This window comes from Neolamprologus multifasciatus, chromosome 5, assembly GCF_963576455.1.
Source record: "Neolamprologus multifasciatus chromosome 5, fNeoMul1.2, whole genome shotgun sequence".
Taxonomy (NCBI): domain Eukaryota; kingdom Metazoa; phylum Chordata; class Actinopteri; order Cichliformes; family Cichlidae; genus Neolamprologus; species Neolamprologus multifasciatus.
The window spans coordinates 11661763-11681730 of NC_140443.1; the positions used below are offsets into that span (position 1 = coordinate 11661763).

General features: G+C 41.3%; 1 protein-coding gene and 1 long non-coding RNA gene across 3 annotated transcripts in view; one reads left to right on the forward strand and one right to left on the reverse strand.

Annotated features, from left to right (window-relative positions):
• stab1 (stabilin 1) overlaps positions 1 to 15601 on the forward strand; it is a 183789-nt gene extending 168188 nt beyond the window's left edge. For both annotated transcript variants that reach the window (XM_085158702.1, XM_085158703.1), the window contains one exon: positions 15410 to 15601. In XM_085158702.1, the coding sequence (XP_085014828.1) occupies positions 15410 to 15469 (60 nt within the window). In that variant the 3' untranslated portion in view covers positions 15470 to 15601. The remainder of the gene's footprint in view (positions 1 to 15409) is intronic.
• Positions 164 to 8633, reverse strand: LOC146518125 (uncharacterized). The gene is made up of 2 exons (XR_014873978.1): positions 6475 to 8633; positions 164 to 6003 (listed from the first exon to the last, which is right to left on the reverse strand). It is a non-coding gene; the product is annotated as an uncharacterized LOC146518125 (long non-coding RNA).
• Positions 15602 to 19968: the final 4367 nt, after the last annotated feature.

Sequence of the window (19968 nt, forward strand, 5' to 3'; positions counted from 1 at the left end):
GATCTGATGTGTTTTCAAAGTGTTCCTTTAGTTTTTCTGAGCACTGTGTTGTGGTGGACTGCGGCTGCCATACGTTTGCAAATGGCTGGACGACATATTTAAACAATGCTGCCCTCACTATTTGGCACCAAGATACAAATTTTGTGTTACTCCCCCCCCCCCCCCCCCCCCCCCCCCATCCACCATCTATCATGCCACACATACGGGTACAGCTGACATCCTAAGCAGACTCACAAATCCTCATATTAGACAGTCTTCTTCGACATCTCCCCTGTTTCCTGGGATGTGCAGCCTCTTGCCTGCCTCTTCTCAGAGATAAGAGGCCTGACTCCATGTGTCTGTGTGCACTTGAGGGGAAGGTGGGAGGTTTTAACCAAAATAAGTTTTAGGCCCTACAGCTGCAGCTGGCAGAGGAAGAGGAGGGTGATGGGAGATTTAATGTTGCACTCTATTACTGTAGCCTGTAGTAACACATAAATATACAGTGCCAGCTGAACAAAAGAGGAGCATCATGGAATTATATTTGTGTCAAAAGTGGCGCACGAGAGAAAATGATTTCACATGAAATTAAATTATTTCATAGGCGCAGGTATTCATGGCCACTCACTCAATTAAATTCCTCACACGTAAATTCAACAACCTGCTCACATACACCCCGGAAACCAAACGCTCAAAGAAGTCAGATTTTAATCCAATATGCAATACCATCTAGAAATAATCTGACTGGCAGCAACTTTATTTTTTAAGCACAACAATGATCCCAAACACACTTAAAATGCAGTAAAAGCATACCTGGATTGAAAAAACACACAATGGAGTACTATCAGTCATGGATTGGACTCTCCAGAGCTCAGAGCTTAACACTATTAAAGCATAATGGGATCATCTTGACACAACAAAAGAACAAAAGGCAGCCAGCATCCACAGAAGAACATCGGTGCAGACACACTGCTGTACCTCAGCATTCTGCTGCAGGGCTACTCCACATCTCTCAACCTCACTGCTGCACAGCTTCTAATTTCTAGCACCACTGGGTAAAATAAACATCAGCTGCTCATCCGCTGTTACTAATTAATGATTAGTCTGTGTGTTACTTCATAGCAATCCAAGACTGTTCTGATCTCAATCTTCATGTCCTCTCTGAGTTATTAAAACTGACAGTAAGGGTGAAAAGAAAGATTTTAATATCTAGATTATGATGTGCACTCCTTAAGGAAGCACTGAAGGCACACCCTTCATTATGCCATTATGCCCAAAGAAAAAAGAAGCACTGCTACCTGTTCACGGTAGAAACTCTCCATGGTGTCATGGGAAGGGATAGTGTTTATTGACAGTCCGAATGGCCCAGGGGATGGAGCTGTTTGTGAGTCTGGAGGTGTGGGATTGACTAGGGATGGGTATTGTTTAGGTTTTATCCGATACCAGTACCAAACTCGTACTTTTGAAACGGTGCCGGTGCTCGAACCGGTGCTCGAACCGGTGCTTAAAGAATGGAGAACACAAAATTGGTCCAAAAACCTCTCATGTTCAGCTGTTTTTTTGTAAAAAGATAACAACGTTGGCCTTTTCTGCAGCTATAGGGGATTTATGGCATCACTCTTGGCTGGAAGCAGTGCTTAAACAATGGGAAAAAAACGCAAACTTTGTCCAAAAACCTCTCATGTTTAGCTGTTTTTCACTTTTTCTTTGGTCATTTTAGCCTTTTTGGCCAGGGTGAAGGGAGTATCTGCCATCAAACAAGAAGACAGCTGCATGTAACTACGACGGTGTTTGCTAGTTCACCTTACATGCATTAATGTAATAACGTGGTTAGCCTACTCAACGTACATCACACATGAACAACATTAAGCTACTGACTCAGTGAAAAAGGGCTGCTGCTGCCATCATCATCCGTCATCATTTCTGCTACACTGGCAGAGCTAGGGGCCAGGACTCTCCTCTTCGGGTTTTTGGGGGATGTTGCTAACTCCGGGTCAGAAAACAGGCAACCCACCCGCAGTAGATGTGCACGGTGTGAGGTCTCGCAGCAAGCTATCAAATACGGGGCATTTCTGGGCTTTTAACAAAACGCTATACGTCTCCAGGTGTTTCATCAGATTCAAGGAGTTACCTCCTTTGCATAGTATCACCTTAAAGCACTTGTTTCAGGCTGCTGAGTTTGCATCTTTTGCTGTGAAGTGCAGCCAGACTTTGACTGCTACGCTTTGGGCATTTTTAATCTGTAGCTCTGCTCTCAAATAACGTACATACCTGGGCCCGCCTACTACGCTGGCAAAGGTAAAATGATTGGCTGGAATCCAAAGTGCATGACATCTCAGGAAAAAAAAAAGCACCGAAATAAAGGACCGAAATGTGCGCTGCTTTTCGGTCTGGTTACTACCGTTTATGTCAGAACCGGTGACATAATGGCACCGGATACCGGTACTCATCCCTAGGATTGACCAGAGGTGCCAACCAGAGGGCAGCAGATCAAACAGGTGGTGAGCGGGGTGCAAGGGGTCACCTTTGATGGCTCTGGTTTTCCTGAGACAGGAGGATGGCCTACATGGGTGGCAGAGGGCAGCCAATGATTTTTTTAGTTAGTTAGTTACCCACTTCACAGCTGTCCTCTTCTCAGTAGTGGCTCCTGCATACTCAACACCAAGGCAGTAGGAGAGTATGCTCTCCACTGAGGAGCTTCTGGTCAAGGTTATTCTTTAGGAAAAGGAGGAAGTGCAGCTGCCATTGATCCTTTTTTACCAGGACATTGGTGTTGTGGGTCCAGGTGAAATTGGCAGAGGTGTGGGTGCCCAGAAACCTGAAGTTAGAGACAGATTCCACCCATTGTCCATTTTTAATGAGAAGGGAGTGGACCTGTCTGTGCCTCCTGAAGTCTATTATGAGTTCTTCTGTTTTAAGGACATTCAGCTTCAGGTTGTTTTCTGAGGAACAGTGGGACAAGTTCTCTACTTCCGCCCTGTACGCTGTCTCATCTCCATCAGAGATGAGCCTAACCACGGTGGTGCTGAGAACAAAGCCCTGTGGGGATCCGGTGCTGAGTGACAGTCAGGGGGGAGGCAGGAAGTCTTTGATCCAGGAGCAAGTGACGGGGGGTTCTGAAGGTGGTCCAGTTTGGTGGTGAGGATGTCTGAGATTATGGTGTTGATTGCTGAGCTGTAGTCCACAAAGAGCATACTGATGTAGTTCTTCCTGTTCTCCAGATGGCTCAGCGCTCTGTGAAGGATGATGGCATCCTCTGTAGACCAATTTGCTCTATAGGCAAACTGGGGTGTGTGGGGGAGGGGTGGTCTTAAACCGAACAAAGAAGGCTTTGAGGTTAGCCTCTGACAGCAAGTTTGAACCTGCCGTCGGGGGTTGGAGGGTTCTGGCCTTTGTAGTTGGTGAGAGTTCTCCACATCTGGCGGGGGTTGTTATCAGTGAGGAAGCCTCCCCATCCTGTATGCCTCATTGCCTGTTTGATGCCCCTCCTCAGGTTGGCTCTGGCAGTGTTGTACAGAGAACAGTCCCTCAGCCTGAAGGCAGAGTTATGAGTTCTGATCAGAGCCTGTACTTCACTTATCATCCAAAGTTTTCGGTTTGGAAAACCACGGATGGTTTTGGTTACTGTCACATTCTCTACACAGCACTTAATGTAGAAAAGGACTGACTGAGTGAAGGTCTCCAGATCCTGGTGTTTGATGTTTTACAACTCTGTCAGATCAAAACAGCCCTGTATGCGGAGAAGCTCATCATCTGGCCAGTTTTTAATGACCCGGGTGTTTGGAGTGAGCTGTTTCCTGAGGGGGGTGTGGGCAGGAATGAGGAGCAGAGAAGAGATGGTCAGATTGTCCTAGGTGGGGGAGGGGTGTTACCCTGTAGGCCTGTTTGATGTTGCTGTACACATGGTTCAGTGTCCTGATCCCCCTGGTACAGTTACAGTTAGCATGTTGGAAGAATTTAGGGAATACAGACTTCAGAGATACCTTGTTAAAGTCCCAGCAACAATATGGACGCCCTCCGAGGCTCTCTCTGCTGTTTACTGATGATACGTTGAAGGCGGTTGAGTGCTGAGCTAACATTAGCATTGGGGGACATGTAAATGTACTATGGCTACCGTTAGCTTGCAAGGTAGATCAAAGTGCCTGCCCTGAATAGACATGGCCTCTAAGCAGTGACCATCTGTAATTCTACTGTTATGGCACCAATCCTGAAGCAGATAAGCACAGAGCCTGCCGGCCCTTCCCTAACCAGATCTTTGTTGCGGTCCTGGCGGTGTAATGTCTGGCCCAGTAACTCTACCAAGACATCGGGGAAATCTGGATGGAGCCAGGATTCAGTTACAATCAGTAGACAACACTCCCAGACAAAGCGGTTAAATAAATCTCTAATTATAGCCCCTCCATTTTATTTGTGAGGGATCTGGCATTGGTGAGGAAGACGATTGGAAACAAGGATTTGTGTTGTTCTTCTCGCAGCTGGATAGAGCAGCAGAACAAAAATCTCTAATGATCCCTGTTGTTCCCTAACAGAAAGTAAACAAATGGCAAATATCTAAACTGTGTTCTTAAATAATAAACAAGAGAAAAGGTTATTACGAAAAAGAGTCTTCTCACTCCTATTTAACTACTGCCAGGTGCTCAATTCGTATGGATAAATATTTACAATTTCCTCTCAGCTAACAACCAAAATGTTGATGTGAAAAATAAAAATCAGCTCTCCAGATTCAGTTACTGGCTGAACACACTCGATGCTTAGTTGGGTGCAGAGGAGGCGAGGAGAGGGACGAGGTGGCTGTCAGCTTGAGGTTAGGAGGCTGCTGTCCATCCAGTAATTTAATCTGCATCCAGTCTTTGTGATGAGCAAGCTTAGGGGGTTGAGGCCTAAGAAGAGCAGTGTGGACTTGCTTGTCTCAGTGATAATAATAGTGTTGATGGTGAGTAATTTTATCTTTATATCTTGCAACACCGAGTCTAGCCACAATCTTCATCCTCGGCTCAGTGGCTGCAGTGATTGCAGGTGGTTGGGCATCATATAATTCAGTTACACTGACATCTTGTACCAGGGTCACCTCATTATATCCGTACTCATTGTGTCTATACTGATCTTCAGCTTCAGTAGTAGCTTTCCTTTATTGATATCGTAGCACAGAGCTACCAAGTGCTTGTTGATCATTGTCGATGTTGGTCTGCTGCTCATTAATATAACCTCTCTTAGTGGGTTGGCTGGCATAATACAATTCAATTAATTCCATGTTCTGAGTCCTTGCTTTGTTCCTGTAGGCTGCTTGTCAGTATGTCAGTATTTGCAAACCGCTGATGATCTCTCTCTCTGAGGGTGTTTGCAGTCTGTCCAAGTCAGACTGCAATTGTTTCAGAAAGGTTGCCTCCTATCAGGCGACCTGTGCAATCGTGGGAGTGACTGTGCAACACCCTCAAGCTCTGGGCAACCATGTTGTCACCGCAAGTTGTAATCAGTCACAGAATGGGAAAAAAAATTCAATACAATCATCAGGCACTACCAATGTATTTATTCATTGTTTATTTGTGGATGCAAGGAGGTTGAGGTCCTATTTTTACTCATGACTGAGGCATTAGCTTGCTCTGAATTAGAAGGAAGCTTTGTCAAGCTGAGTGTGTCCAACACTTGAAGATTTTAGTCGGTTCAGCTGATTTAATGTATATTATTTTAAGATGGTGTTGCGTGAGATGAGCCCTCTTGTTTATTCCCACAGTATATTTATAATCATTATGTCCTCTCTTCTCCACAGTAGACATGGACCACTGGGATGTTTACAAGACTGATTCAATTGCGTTTTGTTATGTTTGTACAGTGCTAAGATTTTTTTGAGTCTCATATTATCCATAAAACTGTAACAGATGCCATGGCGTCTCCAGACTATTTCACACCTGTCACACATGCTCAGTGTGAAGCTGCTCTCATCTGTGAAGAGAACAGGGTGCCAGTGGCGGACCTGCCAGTTCTGGTGTACTCAGGTGAATGCAAATGGTGCAGCAGGATGCTAGTCTTCTGTGAGCACAGATCTCACTAAGTCAAAGGAGCTTGCAAAGAAAAGCGTCTGGACTTCTTTAAGTTACTTGAAGACGTTTCACCTCTCATCCGAGAAGCTTCTTCAGTTCTAAGGTCAAATAGTGGAGAGTCCCAGATATAAACCTAGTGGGAGTATCCCCCCACAGAGGGACAAAAGGACCCCCTGATGATCCTCTAATCGCCTGAGCCAAGGTGTGAAACTGGGTGTGGGTCCTTTACAGATGGTCACACCTTGGCTCAGGCGATTAGAGGATCATCAGGGGGTCCTTTTGTCCCTCTGTGGGGGGATACTCCCACTAGGTTTATATCTGGGACTCTCCACTATTTGACCTTAGAACTGAAGAAGCTTCTCGGATGAGAGGTGAAACGTCTTCAAGTAACTTAAAGAAGTCCAGACGCTTTTCTTTGCAAGCTCCTTTGACTACGATGACCTGGATGACTGAGAACCTTCACAGACAGATCTCACTAAGGAAGTCAGGCCCTAATGCCATGCTCATTGAGTCTGTTTCGGAGGTGTTGGTCAAAAACATGCACACGAGTAGGGCTGTAGGGCTCTGCCAGGGCTCAACAAAACACAAAGGAGCAGATACTGGTCATATTGCAGGTTTGAGGCCCTTCTATGGCCCTTTCAAGCTCTCATCATGTAACAGGCTCTCTCCTGGTATCTTCACGCTTTTGAGGCTTTACTGGAAAACACAGCAAATGGCACAGCAACCATTTTGCAATAGCGCATATGGATCTTTTATCCTACAGGAGCTGGAATAGCTGTGAAACCCAAATGGGATGCAGGTATTGTCACATGTTACGCGCAGTGCTAAGGACACTAAAAGGCAAAACGAAAGAAAAATCAGTCAGAACCGATAAGGAGAGAACAATGGTCTGTGACCACCACCTGCTAAACCGTTCCCTTTGTGGGATTTGGCTTGTTGTGCACCTGCTGTCACTTTCATTTGCACCAAAGCACCTAAAATAGATTCATAATGGTTTATATTTCTAACTGGCCTGATCGATATCCCTCAGGTTTAACTGAGTTATAAAGGATGTTCTATAAGGATGTGATAAAGGATTGTTCCCTTAATATTTTTGAGTGTGTATTTCTATAGAATATTTATCATTATGTAAATATACATAAGATAAAAATATAGAGAGAGTATATATTTATTGATACTTTAATATTTTTATTCATAATATCAGAACTTTCAGGAGAAAAGGAGAAAGGTCAGACGACTGTTTGCCACTTCTCTGTATTTGGAAGGCATGTCAATTTTAAATAAAAGGGGGGAAAAAGCTTGTGTTTAAATGGCAGCTCACAAATTAAATTAAATGCCACACAGAACATGTGGACAATATCCCTGGACAATATCAGTATAGTTACTGATACTTGTTTAATTGTTCAGGATAAAAGCAAGCGTGTGTTCATCCTAATAAAAATCCTGATAAAGAACTGAGAAACACAGTATTTGTCAGCACACAATTTGGCTCCTTCTTTAAAATTTAAGAACTAAACGATGTAATTGGAGCCTGATGTAGCTTTCTCCTTTTTCTCCAGATTCTTCCTGCATGATTTCATAAAATACTGAAACACTGCATAACAATCCAACAGCACACATTATTTCTTGCTGCTTGAGAAATAACTCGGAGAATGGGCGATTGTGGCTCAAGAGTTGGCCGTTCGTCTTATAATCAGAAGGTTGCCGGTTTGAGCCCCGGCTTGGACAGTCTTAGTTGTTGTGTCCTTGGGCAAGACACTTCACCTACCGCCTGCTGGTGATGGCCATCATCACCGCCTGCAGGTAACATGAGATGGTGTTTCTCTGACTTCCTTAGTGAGATTCTGTCAGTCTGCCCCAGGGCAGCTGTGGCTACAACTGTAGCTTGCCTCCCCCAGTGTGAGAGTGAATGAATAGTGGAATTGTAAGGCACTTTGAGGGTCTCAAAAAGTCTCGAAAATCGCTATATAAATGCAATCCATCATTATTAGAATGTCCATGTGTTCACTATCTAAACGTGTTTATGCTGTCGGAGTTCTTGTGAAGGACACTTAGCTCTCTTCACTTTGCAGCTTACACATTCCTTCTCTATCAGAGGAACTTCAGCTTGTTTTCAGCTGTGTAACCTCCAGAATCACATTAATGCCTGAGACCACAATCAGCCTTCAAGGTCACACTGACATTTCAAAAAAATGTTTGCAGAGGGTTAGATCAGAAGATTAGAAACAGTGTCATGTCTCAGTTAAATGTTATGGTGTAAGGCTATACAGACAGCAACAGATTAGCTTAGCATTGGTCATAGTCACAGATAATCTCCAACTAAAGAAAGAAATTTCATGTCAGTTAATTAACAGGATCACATTTGGTGTCATCATCATTTGGGCATCCAGTTAGAATATATAACATTTTCTTTTCTTTTAAATAATCGTTTGAAATAAGCAGGGGTACAAGGAGAAGTTTAAAAAAGCTCACTGACCAGCCGCTGGCTCTGGATAGTTTCATTGTGAAAGAAAGCACCTGTTACAATCCACCACTGGCTTGTTTTACACAGCAAGAGTCTTGATATATTAAAGCTTTATCTACTCATTATTCTGCAAATTAAAATATTAAACTACCGTATTAATTCAATTCAATTCAATTTTATTTATATAGCGCCAAATCACAACAAATGTCGCCTCAAGGCGCTTCATAGATACAGAGAAAAGCCCAACAATCATATGACCCCCTATGAGCAAGCACTTTGGCGACAGTGGGAAGGAAAAACTCCCTTTTAACAGGAAGAAACCTCCGGCAGAACCAGGCTCAGGGAGGGGCGGCCATCTGCTGCGACCGGTTGGGGTGAGAGAAGGAAGACAGGATAAAGACATGCTGTGGAAGAGAGACAGAGATTAATAACAGATACGATTCAATACAGAGAGGTCTGTTAATACATAGTGAGTGAGAAAGGTGACTGGAAAGGAAAAACTCAATGCATCATGGGAATCCCCCGGCAGCCTACATCTATTGCAGCATAACTAAGGGAGGATTCAGGGTCACCTGGTCCAGCCCTAACTATATGCTTTAGCAAAAAGGAAGGTTTTAAGCCTAATCTTAAAAGTAGAGATAGTGTCTGTCTCCTGAATCCAAACTGGAAGCTGGTTCCACAGAAGAGGGGCCTGAAAACTGAAGGCTCTCCCTCCCATTCTACTTTTAAATACTCTAGGAACAACAAGTAGGCCTGCAGAGCGAGAGCGAAGTGCTCTAATAGGGTGATATGGTACTACAAGGTCATTAAGATAAGATGGGGCCTGATTATTTAAGACCTTGTATGTGAGGAGCAGGATTTTGAATTCAATTCTGGATTTAACAGGAAGCCAATGAAGGGAAGCCAAAACAGGAGAAATATGCTCTCTCTTTCTAGTCCCTGTCAGTACTCTTGCTGCAGCATTTTGGATTAACTGAAGGCTTTTCAGTGAGTTTTTTGGACATCCTGATAATAATGAATTGCAGTAGTCCAGCCTGGAAGTAATAAATGCATGAACTAGTTTTTCAGCGTCACTCTGAGACAGGATATTTCTAATTTTAGAGATGTTGCGCAAATGGAAGAACGCAGTCTTACATATTTGTTTAATATGTGCGTTGAAGGACATATCCTGGTCAAAAATGACTCCAAGGTTCCTCACAGTGTTACTGGAGGCCAAGGTAATGCCATCCAGAGTAAGAATCTGGTTAGATACCATATTTCTAAGCTTTTCAGCGCCGAGTACAATGACCTCAGTTTTATCTGAGTTAAGAAGCAATTATTAAGAATTGCTAAGAAGAATTAAGAAGTATTATTATGCGTGAAGCAAGGAGCATATGAAATATCTAAATTCAAATTAATAGAAGTATGAATTAGCTGTTTTAGTTGCCCAGTGAGTCTGATCTGCAATTCCAGGGACCCAATGGGAAAGAAATGTTATGTTAGATCCACTTTGTTTTTTAGGCAGCTCTCATTTCTTTATATTTTGATTTAAATGAGCCAGACCTTTACTGTAATATGAGCTGAGCAATAGTTCTCCAGGTTTTCTGGAGGCCTTTCAGAGTTCTTCTTTGGACATTGGCTGCTTTTTTACTCAGTTTCAGTCCAGTCCTTGTACTTGACCACTTGTTTTTTTGTGTGTTGAACCAATTTACACTGACCTATGAATCATTCAAGCAGTGCAAAAGCGCCTAACTGAAGGGATGAATCAGTATTGTGTCTATACGTAACAGACAACTTAGCAAAGAACCAATTTTAAATTTTAAATTAGCACTTAATTGGTTGGCCTCCCCAGAGTCCAGACCTCAATGTTATTGAAGCAGTGTGGGATCATCTTGTCAGAGAAAGAAACAAAAGGCAGCCAAGAACATCTCTGAATATCCTTCAAGAAGCCTGGAGAACTAGTCCTGAAGACTAACTAAACAAATTACAAGAAAGCTTGCATAAGATGTTAAATAATAAAGGTGGTCATAGCAAATATTGACTTCAAACTCGTTATAGTTGTACAGAATCTGTTTGTGCCTTTTGTACCGTATTTACATTCATGTTTGTACATGTTTGAAGCATTTCACTCATTTCCTATTTTCCCAGCAAAGTTTTAAAACATGGGTGCCAGTCCAGACTCTTGCACAGTGCTGTAATTAAAAATACTTGTTAATTAAATGTTTTTACACAATTCCTGTCTGTGCTCTACACCCTCTCCATACACACTTTCACTTCATTTGTGCATTCATGTGGAAGTTCTGCCACATTGAGTGCCTTTCCATAGCAACTGCCATTATATTATGAAGCCCTCCAACAGACTCCAAGTCTGTTGGAGGGCAATTATCACTGTTGGAGTGATAATTGATGATAAGCTGAGTTGGAAGTCTCATATAAACCATGTGAAAACAAAAATGTCAAAAACCATTGCTATTCTCTATAAAACAAAGCATGTCCTGAACAAAAAATCATTATACACACTCTATTGTACTCTGTTGCTTCCATATATGACTTACTGTCTGGAGATATGGGGTAATGCATATAAAACGAACACTCTTCCTATTTTCAAGTTGCAAAAAAGAGCTATAAGAATTATAAACCAATCAAACTATATAGAACCAACTAACATTTTGTTTATTAATCTGAATACCCTGAAATTTTATGATTTAGTTGAATATAAAATGGCACAGATAATGTATAAAGCACAAAATAACTTGCTTTGCCCCAGTACTCAGAAGCTGTTCAAAGTCAGAGAGAGTCAATATGACTTAAGGGGAACAGATTTCTTTAAAAAAAACAAGATAAGGACAAATATAAAGCAGAGATGTGTTTCTGTTAGAGGAGTTAACCTGTGGAATAGTTATGACAGTGATTTAAAAAGGTGTAGTTCATTTTCCTTGTTTAAAAATATGTTTAAAAATAGAGTATTAGAAAAATATATATATCAAGAATGAAAAGAGCAAAAAAAAACAAAAACAAAAAACAAAAAAACCTCTTGATTCTTTTGCTTTGATGTAGTTACTTATCTAAGGTGGAAAGTTTTTTGTTTTTTTGTTTTTTTCTTGTTTGTTTGTTTGTTTGTTTTGTTTTTGCTTTGTTTTATTATTTGCTTCGAGCCCTGTGTACAGGAGCTGCATGCTAAAAGATCTTTTGTTAAAAGGGTTGGCGTAATAAGCAAATGCTTCAGCCAATACCTTTTGATTAGCCTTGTCTCATGCTTTCTTGCTTTGTGGTAGATCTTTGTTCTGTCTTCACTGAGATATTTGAATGCTAATCAATAAAAACATATCACTCACTCACTTAACTACACACTCAATCAAGGTGTGGCACCCATTTGTGTCATTACACTTCCAGACCTTGTGTGATTATTTCAGGAGTTTGGGTTTAATGAAATGAAACAGCTTGGACATGTTTGAGATTTCTTTCACATTTTTGTTGTAAAGGTTAATTTAAAAAAAGGAAAAGAGTGTCCCAAGTGACTCCATGTAGATTCATAATTTCCTGAGTGGCAGGGTGAAATTGGGCAGAGGCTTTTGGGCAGCATTTTCTCGTTCTCTCACACGTTACACACAGCAGGAGATAATTCATATCAGCCTCACTCTCATTGCTGTAAATAGTGTGTGGGGCTTAAGGGGTGTGGGACACACAGTCTGATCCCACTGTTCTGGGCATTAGCTTTCTTGCATCCACCAAAATCAGGCAAGTTCTAGAAAAGGTAAAGGAGTGGAAGGGGTGGGGTGTTCAGGTGAGGGAGACCTTTGCGGTGGATGTAGACCTTGGTTGCCGTGGTGCTCTGGGGTGCTGTGCTTACGGCCCCAGATCTACTTCCCCCGCCCTGCGATGGGTGTGGGCTTACCGAGCCAGATGCTTAACTGGCTTTCTCATTCCGGTCTTAAGTATCATGACAGCGCGCGCACACACACACACACACACACACACACACCCCTCAAACAACAAACCACTCACACATGTAGAGTCTGACACACCCAGCATATCACTCCCAAGTCAAGTCGGGGCAGGTCTTCCTACACCCATTTCCTGCACCCTACCCAGGGTGGGGGTCGACTGTTGGTTCATGGTGGCGGTGGTGGTTCTGGTGGTTGTTGGGCAGTTTCTTGCATCTGGAGCCCTGTTCTCAGTTCATGGCAGTTCTTTGGCCTTAAGGGCTCCATCTCTGGCCTCCCTCCTCCTTCTGCTGGGAGGGGCACACAGTTGTCATCGAGACGTGTGACCTGGGGTCTTCAGTACTCTAGGGGTCTCCTGGGTGTTTCTCTGTCTGCTTCTGGCTCCTGGGGACATTATTGTAATTTCTCACCGTCATTGTCAATACACACACACACACATATAGATCGCTGGTTTGTGTATCCATGTTTTTGTTTTTGTTTTTTTTTCTTCAGGTGTGATTTGGGTTTTTTTTGTATGTGTTGTGTGGTTTCCACGTGTGCTCTGTCCTCTTATTCTTATGTTTTCCCCATAAATGAACAAAGATAATTTTAGAATATTACTTTTAATGTAAATATGTGGTTTGCTGCAGTCAGCTGTCAGATTTATTGCTGTAGGTGAAATTTGTTAATTATTAAAAAGCTTCAAAGCTCAGAAGGGGCAATGATTTATTAAGTTTAATAGTAAAAGGGTCTTTTATGGGAAATGACGAAACACCTCAGTGTAAATATGCAACCATGTGAAGTTATTGATTGTTCTGAGTTTTCAGTCCTGACTTGAAACAAAAACATTTCTTCTCAAACTTCATCTGAAACCATACACGGTATTATTTTATCAAATTCAAATTCACAAGTTGGCAAATTTTACCTAGATTATATCAATGATGACGATATAATGCCAATGAAAAATCTGGAAAGAATATAAAAATATAACAGTAAAGTACAACACTGTTGCAAATAAGACAAGAGATTAATGCTGCAGAAAAATGTTAATCTTTGGATTTAGCACATATAACAAACATTTCAATTTAAGTTAATTGTTTTATTTTGTTCACTGTAAAGCTGTTGTTTGTTTCTAAGGTGACAGCTGCACATTAGAGTTCTATAAGTTTAAACTGGATACATTTAAACATTAAAGTTAATAAAGGAGACATGGAAACTGCTTCAATTTCACCGCAAATTCTTTGCATCACCAAATTAATACATGAAATTACAGATCTACAATAATGTAGCGCTTCATTTAGTGGTTTTAGTAGGTGCAGCTTAATAAACTCCACATCTTTGGTGGAGCCAGAATTTATAATATAGTCTTAAAACATTCAGAAAAAAATGAAATTGAAAGGAATCAGCAGGATTTGAACCAGGGTCTCCTTGCTGCTAATCTTGCAATTCAATTCAATTCAATTCAATTCAATTTTATTTATATAGCGCCAAATCACAACAAATGTCGCCTCAAGGCGCTTCATAGATACAGAGAAAAGCCCAACAATCATATGACCCCCTATGAGCAAGCACTTTGGCGACAGTGGGAAGGAAAAACTCCCTTTTAACAGGAAGAAACCTCCAGCAGAACCAGGCTCAGGGAGGGGCGGCCATCTGCTGCGACCGGTTGGGGTGAGAGAAGGAAGACAGGATAAAAGACATGCTGTGGAAGAGAGACAGAGATTAATAACAGATACGATTCAATACAGAGAGGTCTGTTAACACATAGTGAGTGAGAAAGGTGACTGGAAAGGAAAAACTCAATGCATCATGGGAATCCCCCGGCAGCCTACATCTATTGCAGCATAACTAAGGGAGGATTCAGGGTCACCTGGTCCAGCCCTAACTATATGCTTTAGCAAAAAGGAAAGTTTTAAGCCTAATCTTAAAAGTAGAGATAGTGTCTGTCTCCCGAATCCAAACTGGAAGCTGGTTCCACAGAAGAGGGGCCTGAAAACTGAAGGCTCTCCCTCCCATTCTACTTTTAAATACTCTAGGAACAACAAGTAGGCCTGCAGAGCAAGAGCGAAGTGCTCTAATAGGGTGATATGGTACTACAAGGTCATTAAGATAAGATGGGGCCTGATTATTTAAGACCTTGTATGTGAGGAGCAGGATTTTGAATTCAATTCTGGATTTAACAGGAAGCCAATGAAGGGAAGCCAAAACAGGAGAAATATGCTCTCTCTTTCTAGTCCCTGTCAGTACTCTTGCTGCAGCATTTTGGATTAACTGAAGGCTTTTCAGTGAGTTTTTTGGACATCCTGATAATAATGAATTGCAGTAGTCCAGCCTGGAAGTAATAAATGCATGAACTAGTTTTTCAGCGTCACTCTGAGACAGGATATTTCTAATTTTAGAGATGTTGCGCAAATGGAAGAACGCAGTCTTACATATTTGTTTAATATGTGCGTTGAAGGACATATCCTGGTCAAAAATGACTCCAAGGTTCCTCACAGTGTTACTGGAGGCCAAGGTAATGCCATCCAGAGTAAGAATCTGGTTAGATACCATATTTCTAAGCTTTTCAGCGCCGAGTACAATGACCTCAGTTTTATCTGAGTTAAGAAGCAGAAAGTTAGTGGCCATCCAAGTCTTTATGTCTTTAAGACATTCCTGCAGTTTAACTAATTGGTGTGTGTTATCTGGCTTCATGGACAGATAGAGCTGGGTGTCATCTGCATAGCAGTGAAAATGTATGCTATGTCTTCTAATGATGCTGCCTAGGGGAAGCATGTATAATGTAAACAGAATTGGTCCTAGCACTGAACCCTGTGCTAGGACCAATGCAATGTGTGCAACCACCAGCCATACAACCTTCCAGCAGATATCTTTGCACATCTGTGCAGCTGCAGTAACCACAGCCAGAGCATCTGCTCTTCCATGACCCTCCAGCAGATTACAATAAAAAAAAATCTGTCCTGTTCACCACAGCTTTCTACACTTTGTGGTTTACCTGTTCTAAACATCTGCTTTCCTTCCTGCAGGACACCAATCAGGAGGTGGAGCCAGAAGAACCGCCAAATATTCTTGACCTGGGCCATTAAAACCAGCTGACCCAGTATAACTGGAGCTGGCTGTTAACAAACCACAATAACTCAGTGACTTCATCTTGCTTTAGAAATTTCCACACAGTTTAACTGTAATCAATTATGGAATAAAAGTTTACTAAACCCAAATCCTCTCTGGGTAAAAACCTCAGTCCGTGTTTTTATTGTGTTAAATAATTGTTCAAAAAAGTGTCGTTCCTCTAACAGCCACTAAAGGCTGGCTCCAAAGGTGAGTCAGTCCCTACAGAGTCCCATGTTCAACACAGTTACACCTGGTTTTGGATAGTTTCTCCCTTAGTAAAAAATCTCAGGTGAATCTTATCCATTTTCATTTGGTAAGGCTTAATGTAAGGGGCATGACTGTTCTGGCTAATAGGTGGTGAAACTATGGAGAACAGTTAATATTTTTGTAGGATAGCCATTAATTCAGGATGCTGCGTTTGGATAGTGACAGCCAGGAGATTTCCAGGAAAAGCAGAGGTTGGTAGATATCATTGTGTTTGTGCTGCTGGTGCCTTAAGAAGCATTTTAAATAGATTATCTGATGAATATTGTGGACTTCTGTGTGATACAGTTGATCAAAGTTTGAGATTCTGTGAGTCAATTTCTGATATTGCATTAGTCTGTTCCTTACCTCTAACTGAACCTAACCCACACAGTTTATGAATATGGCTGGCGAGTGTTAGCTAGCTTAATACTCTACCTTCTTGTCTAAATACGGTCACTTCTGGCTCAAAATACCAAAAATAACTCTTCAAATTGTGGAGTCCCTCGCGCTGTAAAGGAACTGAATTCTTACAGATAATATTTCCTGTGAACAGGCAGTCAATCTCATCAGGAATGTGCCAGACCAACTTTGTACCTCTGCACATCAGAAACACTAGTCAGTTAAATATATTGTCGGAAAAGCACACAACCCTACCCAGACCACAAAGGGCATAAAATACAGATATAGCCAATGTGGCATTGTCGAATGATTAGTGAAGTCCCATTATGAAGTCTTAGACTGAGTGATTTCACTGTTGTTAATTGCTAACATTATGCATTATTGAGATAAGAAAAAAAACAATAATACCATAATTTGATAGCCTGTGTCTCTTGTGTCTTGTGTTTAGTTTTTCTTCCCCTCTGTCTTGTTAGTTTGATTCTGATCACTTGTGTCTTATTTTCCTCAGCTGTTCTCTCTAGCTGTGTCCCAAAACGTAGGCTGCATCCTTCAGAGGCCGCATTTGAAGGCCGATTATGACACAGCCATAATGTCCCAATTCGTCGACTCCTTTAAATGCGGCCGACAAATGCGTCCTTCATTTCCACGAATTTGAAGGCTTGGTCGGGTGTGTCCTTCATGGCCCACCATATCCCAGAATTAATAGCGTGGCCCAGCCAATTCCAATTTCCAACAATGGTGCCCGCTACTAAGTTTTAATATTACCCTTATTAATCTTTCTGGGTCACAAAATAAACTTTTAACATATTTTCAGGCGAGAAAGTAGCCGTGTAAACTTATTTTCAAAAGTGCTCCAACATTTTCGGAGACGTCTGTTACCCACCCGCTCGATATCTAGCCGGGGGTTCAATGGTCACTCGAGCTGGTGAGAGCAGCGGACTCCCGGCTTCATCGTTTTCAGACCCCCGCCGTCTTTCGCTATTCAGGTTAAACACGATATATAAGTCACTCGGATAACTTAAAATGTTATTGTTTGGCTTTTTTCAGTGTTTTATTTGTTCGTGAGTAAATCGGTTTGGCTGAGATCAAAGTTATTAGATTAGATTAGATTAGATTAGATTAGATAAAACTTTATTAATCCATCAGGTGGGTTCCTCCGGGATTTTCACACAGCTGAATAAATGTCAAACAGAAAACTGATTAAACAGAAATGTGAGATGGTCGAGAATTTATTCCAGTGTCCTGTTATATTTTAGCAAGGAGCAGATGGCTGAGTTTGTTAAACTCCACGAGACAGCGGTGACGCAAATCTGATGGCTAGACTGTCCCATTTCACAGCCTTGCACTTCCGGCCTTCTCGGTCTTCAGAGGACCTGGCCCACGTAGACCGTGAAGGCCGGGTCCTTCGAAGGATGTGGCCTACGTTTTGTGACTCAATCTCTCCCTCCCTGATTACCCCATGTGTGTATTTAAGTTCTTGGAGTTTCTTAGTTCTTTGCCTGGTTTTCCTGTTGGGTACTGGTTGTCTTGTGGCTCTCTGCCATAGGTTGGAGTTTTTAACCTAAGTTTTCATCTACATGTGGGTTTGCTGCTGTTTAAATAAAGGTCAGTTTTCTTTTCCTCAAGTTTGCTTTAAGTCTGCATTTTGGGTCCTTTTCCCTTTTAATAATGACAAAAAAAAATTGTAGTTGGCTCCTCCTGTGTATTCCTAGGCTCTAATAATGAGAAGAAAGTGGAAAATTTAGTTACCAGAAAGATTTTATTCAAAATGGTTTCTGTCAGTGCAGAGAGCCGGCTGTACAAAGTGGTTGATTCAAAGCCTGAAGTCTCATCTTCTACTGCTCACTTCTACAGTGAGCCACACTTTTGCACTGTTTGACCTGCTCCTTCATCACCATGAAATCACACAGACAGCAGTTTACTTTTGCCTAAAAGTAAACTGTAAAATTTAGTTTAATCTGCTGCTCAAAATAGCCAAAAACAATGCTGTCCTCTTTCAGTTTGATAAAGTCCACGGTGCCAATATAGATTTACTTGAAAAATAAGGACATCATCCTTTAGTGTCAAACATACTGTACTGCCTCAGGGAGCAGCTGCATTTCCACAAACACCCAAAATGTCCACCATCATTTAAAATAACAACCTGAAAGGGGACATTAAAGTTCATCAATCTTCCAATCTGCTGCCGTTTTGGTCATGAATCATTGATGGTGTTGCATGTCTGCAGTGAGGCACTAGTGCTGAATCTGCAATAAAACAGCTGCAGTGATGTCACACACAGAATGGAGGAAATAACTGCATGCTCATCTGACAGCAGCAATGACACCGACTGCATGAACCTCACAATACAGCGTCACCAAGGGTTTCAAAACATGGGGAAAACTGCTCATCTTTAGCATAATGACTGGGATACTCAAATTATTATCCTTTAGCACTGAAAACTAAAAACAGAAACTGTTAGCCTTTTGCATAAAGACTGGAAATAGATGTAAACTGCTAGCCAAAGCATAAAATCAGAGAAATGGAAACAGCTAGCCTTTATCACAGAAGACTAGAAGGAGAAATGAAACTGCTAGCCTTTAGCATAATACTCTATCTTCCTTTGTAAAATGTTTCTAGGTGCCTAATTTTCAGAGATCTGTGTTCCTGCTGGTCTTACAACTCGCCTCTCCAGCTCTTAGCTGACCAGGTAGTCGAAACTCATGATACCTGACGAGAACAACATAATTTACAAAACACTGCTGGCTTTTGCAGCTCAGTGGAAGTTAACCATGAGATATATTTCACTTTAGTGATTTCCAGTGGTTAAGGATCAATTTATTTCAGTGTTTTATTTTTTCCTGAGCAAGTAGGTTTAACTAAGTTAAGCTTAATATATGGACAGATTTATTTAGTTCTCATAGAATAGCTTTCTGTATATTTGGAAAATAATATTTCACTCATCTTTGTTCCCTGATAAAGAAATGCGCTATACTTGTTTTAAAATTAACATTAAAGTATTTTAGTTCAGGTGGAAATTGCAAGCTTTATCACTAGGAGCAGAGATACCTGGACCAACATGTTGATGCTATACATGGAGATCCTCCAGAAATTATCAAAATATGTTTTAATATTTATTCAACTCTATTATAAACACCAGCTGTCTGTTAAGTTTTGGGAATCTACAGAATAAAAATAAAGTAATTCTGACATGTGACCTGTTTTTTGTTTTGTTTTGTTTAATACGCAGCATGAGCTGTGTGCACATGTATATGTGTTTTATTCAAAGACAGTTTATGTTTCAGTCATGTAGTGACAATTGGTGCTCAACTTAATGAACTTAATGTTAGACATTATAAAACAGATCATATACATCTCTGATAGTTAGAAAACAGCTAATAGTGGTCATGAAGACTAAAGGGAGGTAGGTGTTTTTTAGATCTAAAGACAACTTTTATTTTTGTTTGTCTTGGTGCATGCTCAACCATCCAGGTAAGGATATCACAAAAAGTTGATTCTGTTCATTTGAACATAGCATTTCAGAAATATTTCATTATCATCCAAGTGACTTCTTCAGTCTGAGCTCCCCAACCTTATAAACAGTATCTTTGCACAATGACTGATACTAGAACTACTGATGAACAATGGGCTGAGGGGGTCAGTTTTTTGATCATTAATATTCTAATTGTCATGACTATTGATCAACCATTTGTCAGTAGCCATTGATCAAAAACCATGTATCAATGGCCATGAGTACCATTCACGGAGAGGATTGGCTGCAATCACAGCATTGTAAGATGGTGAAAGATATACCCTTAGGTCCCGTCCTCGATTTAGAATAGAATAGAAC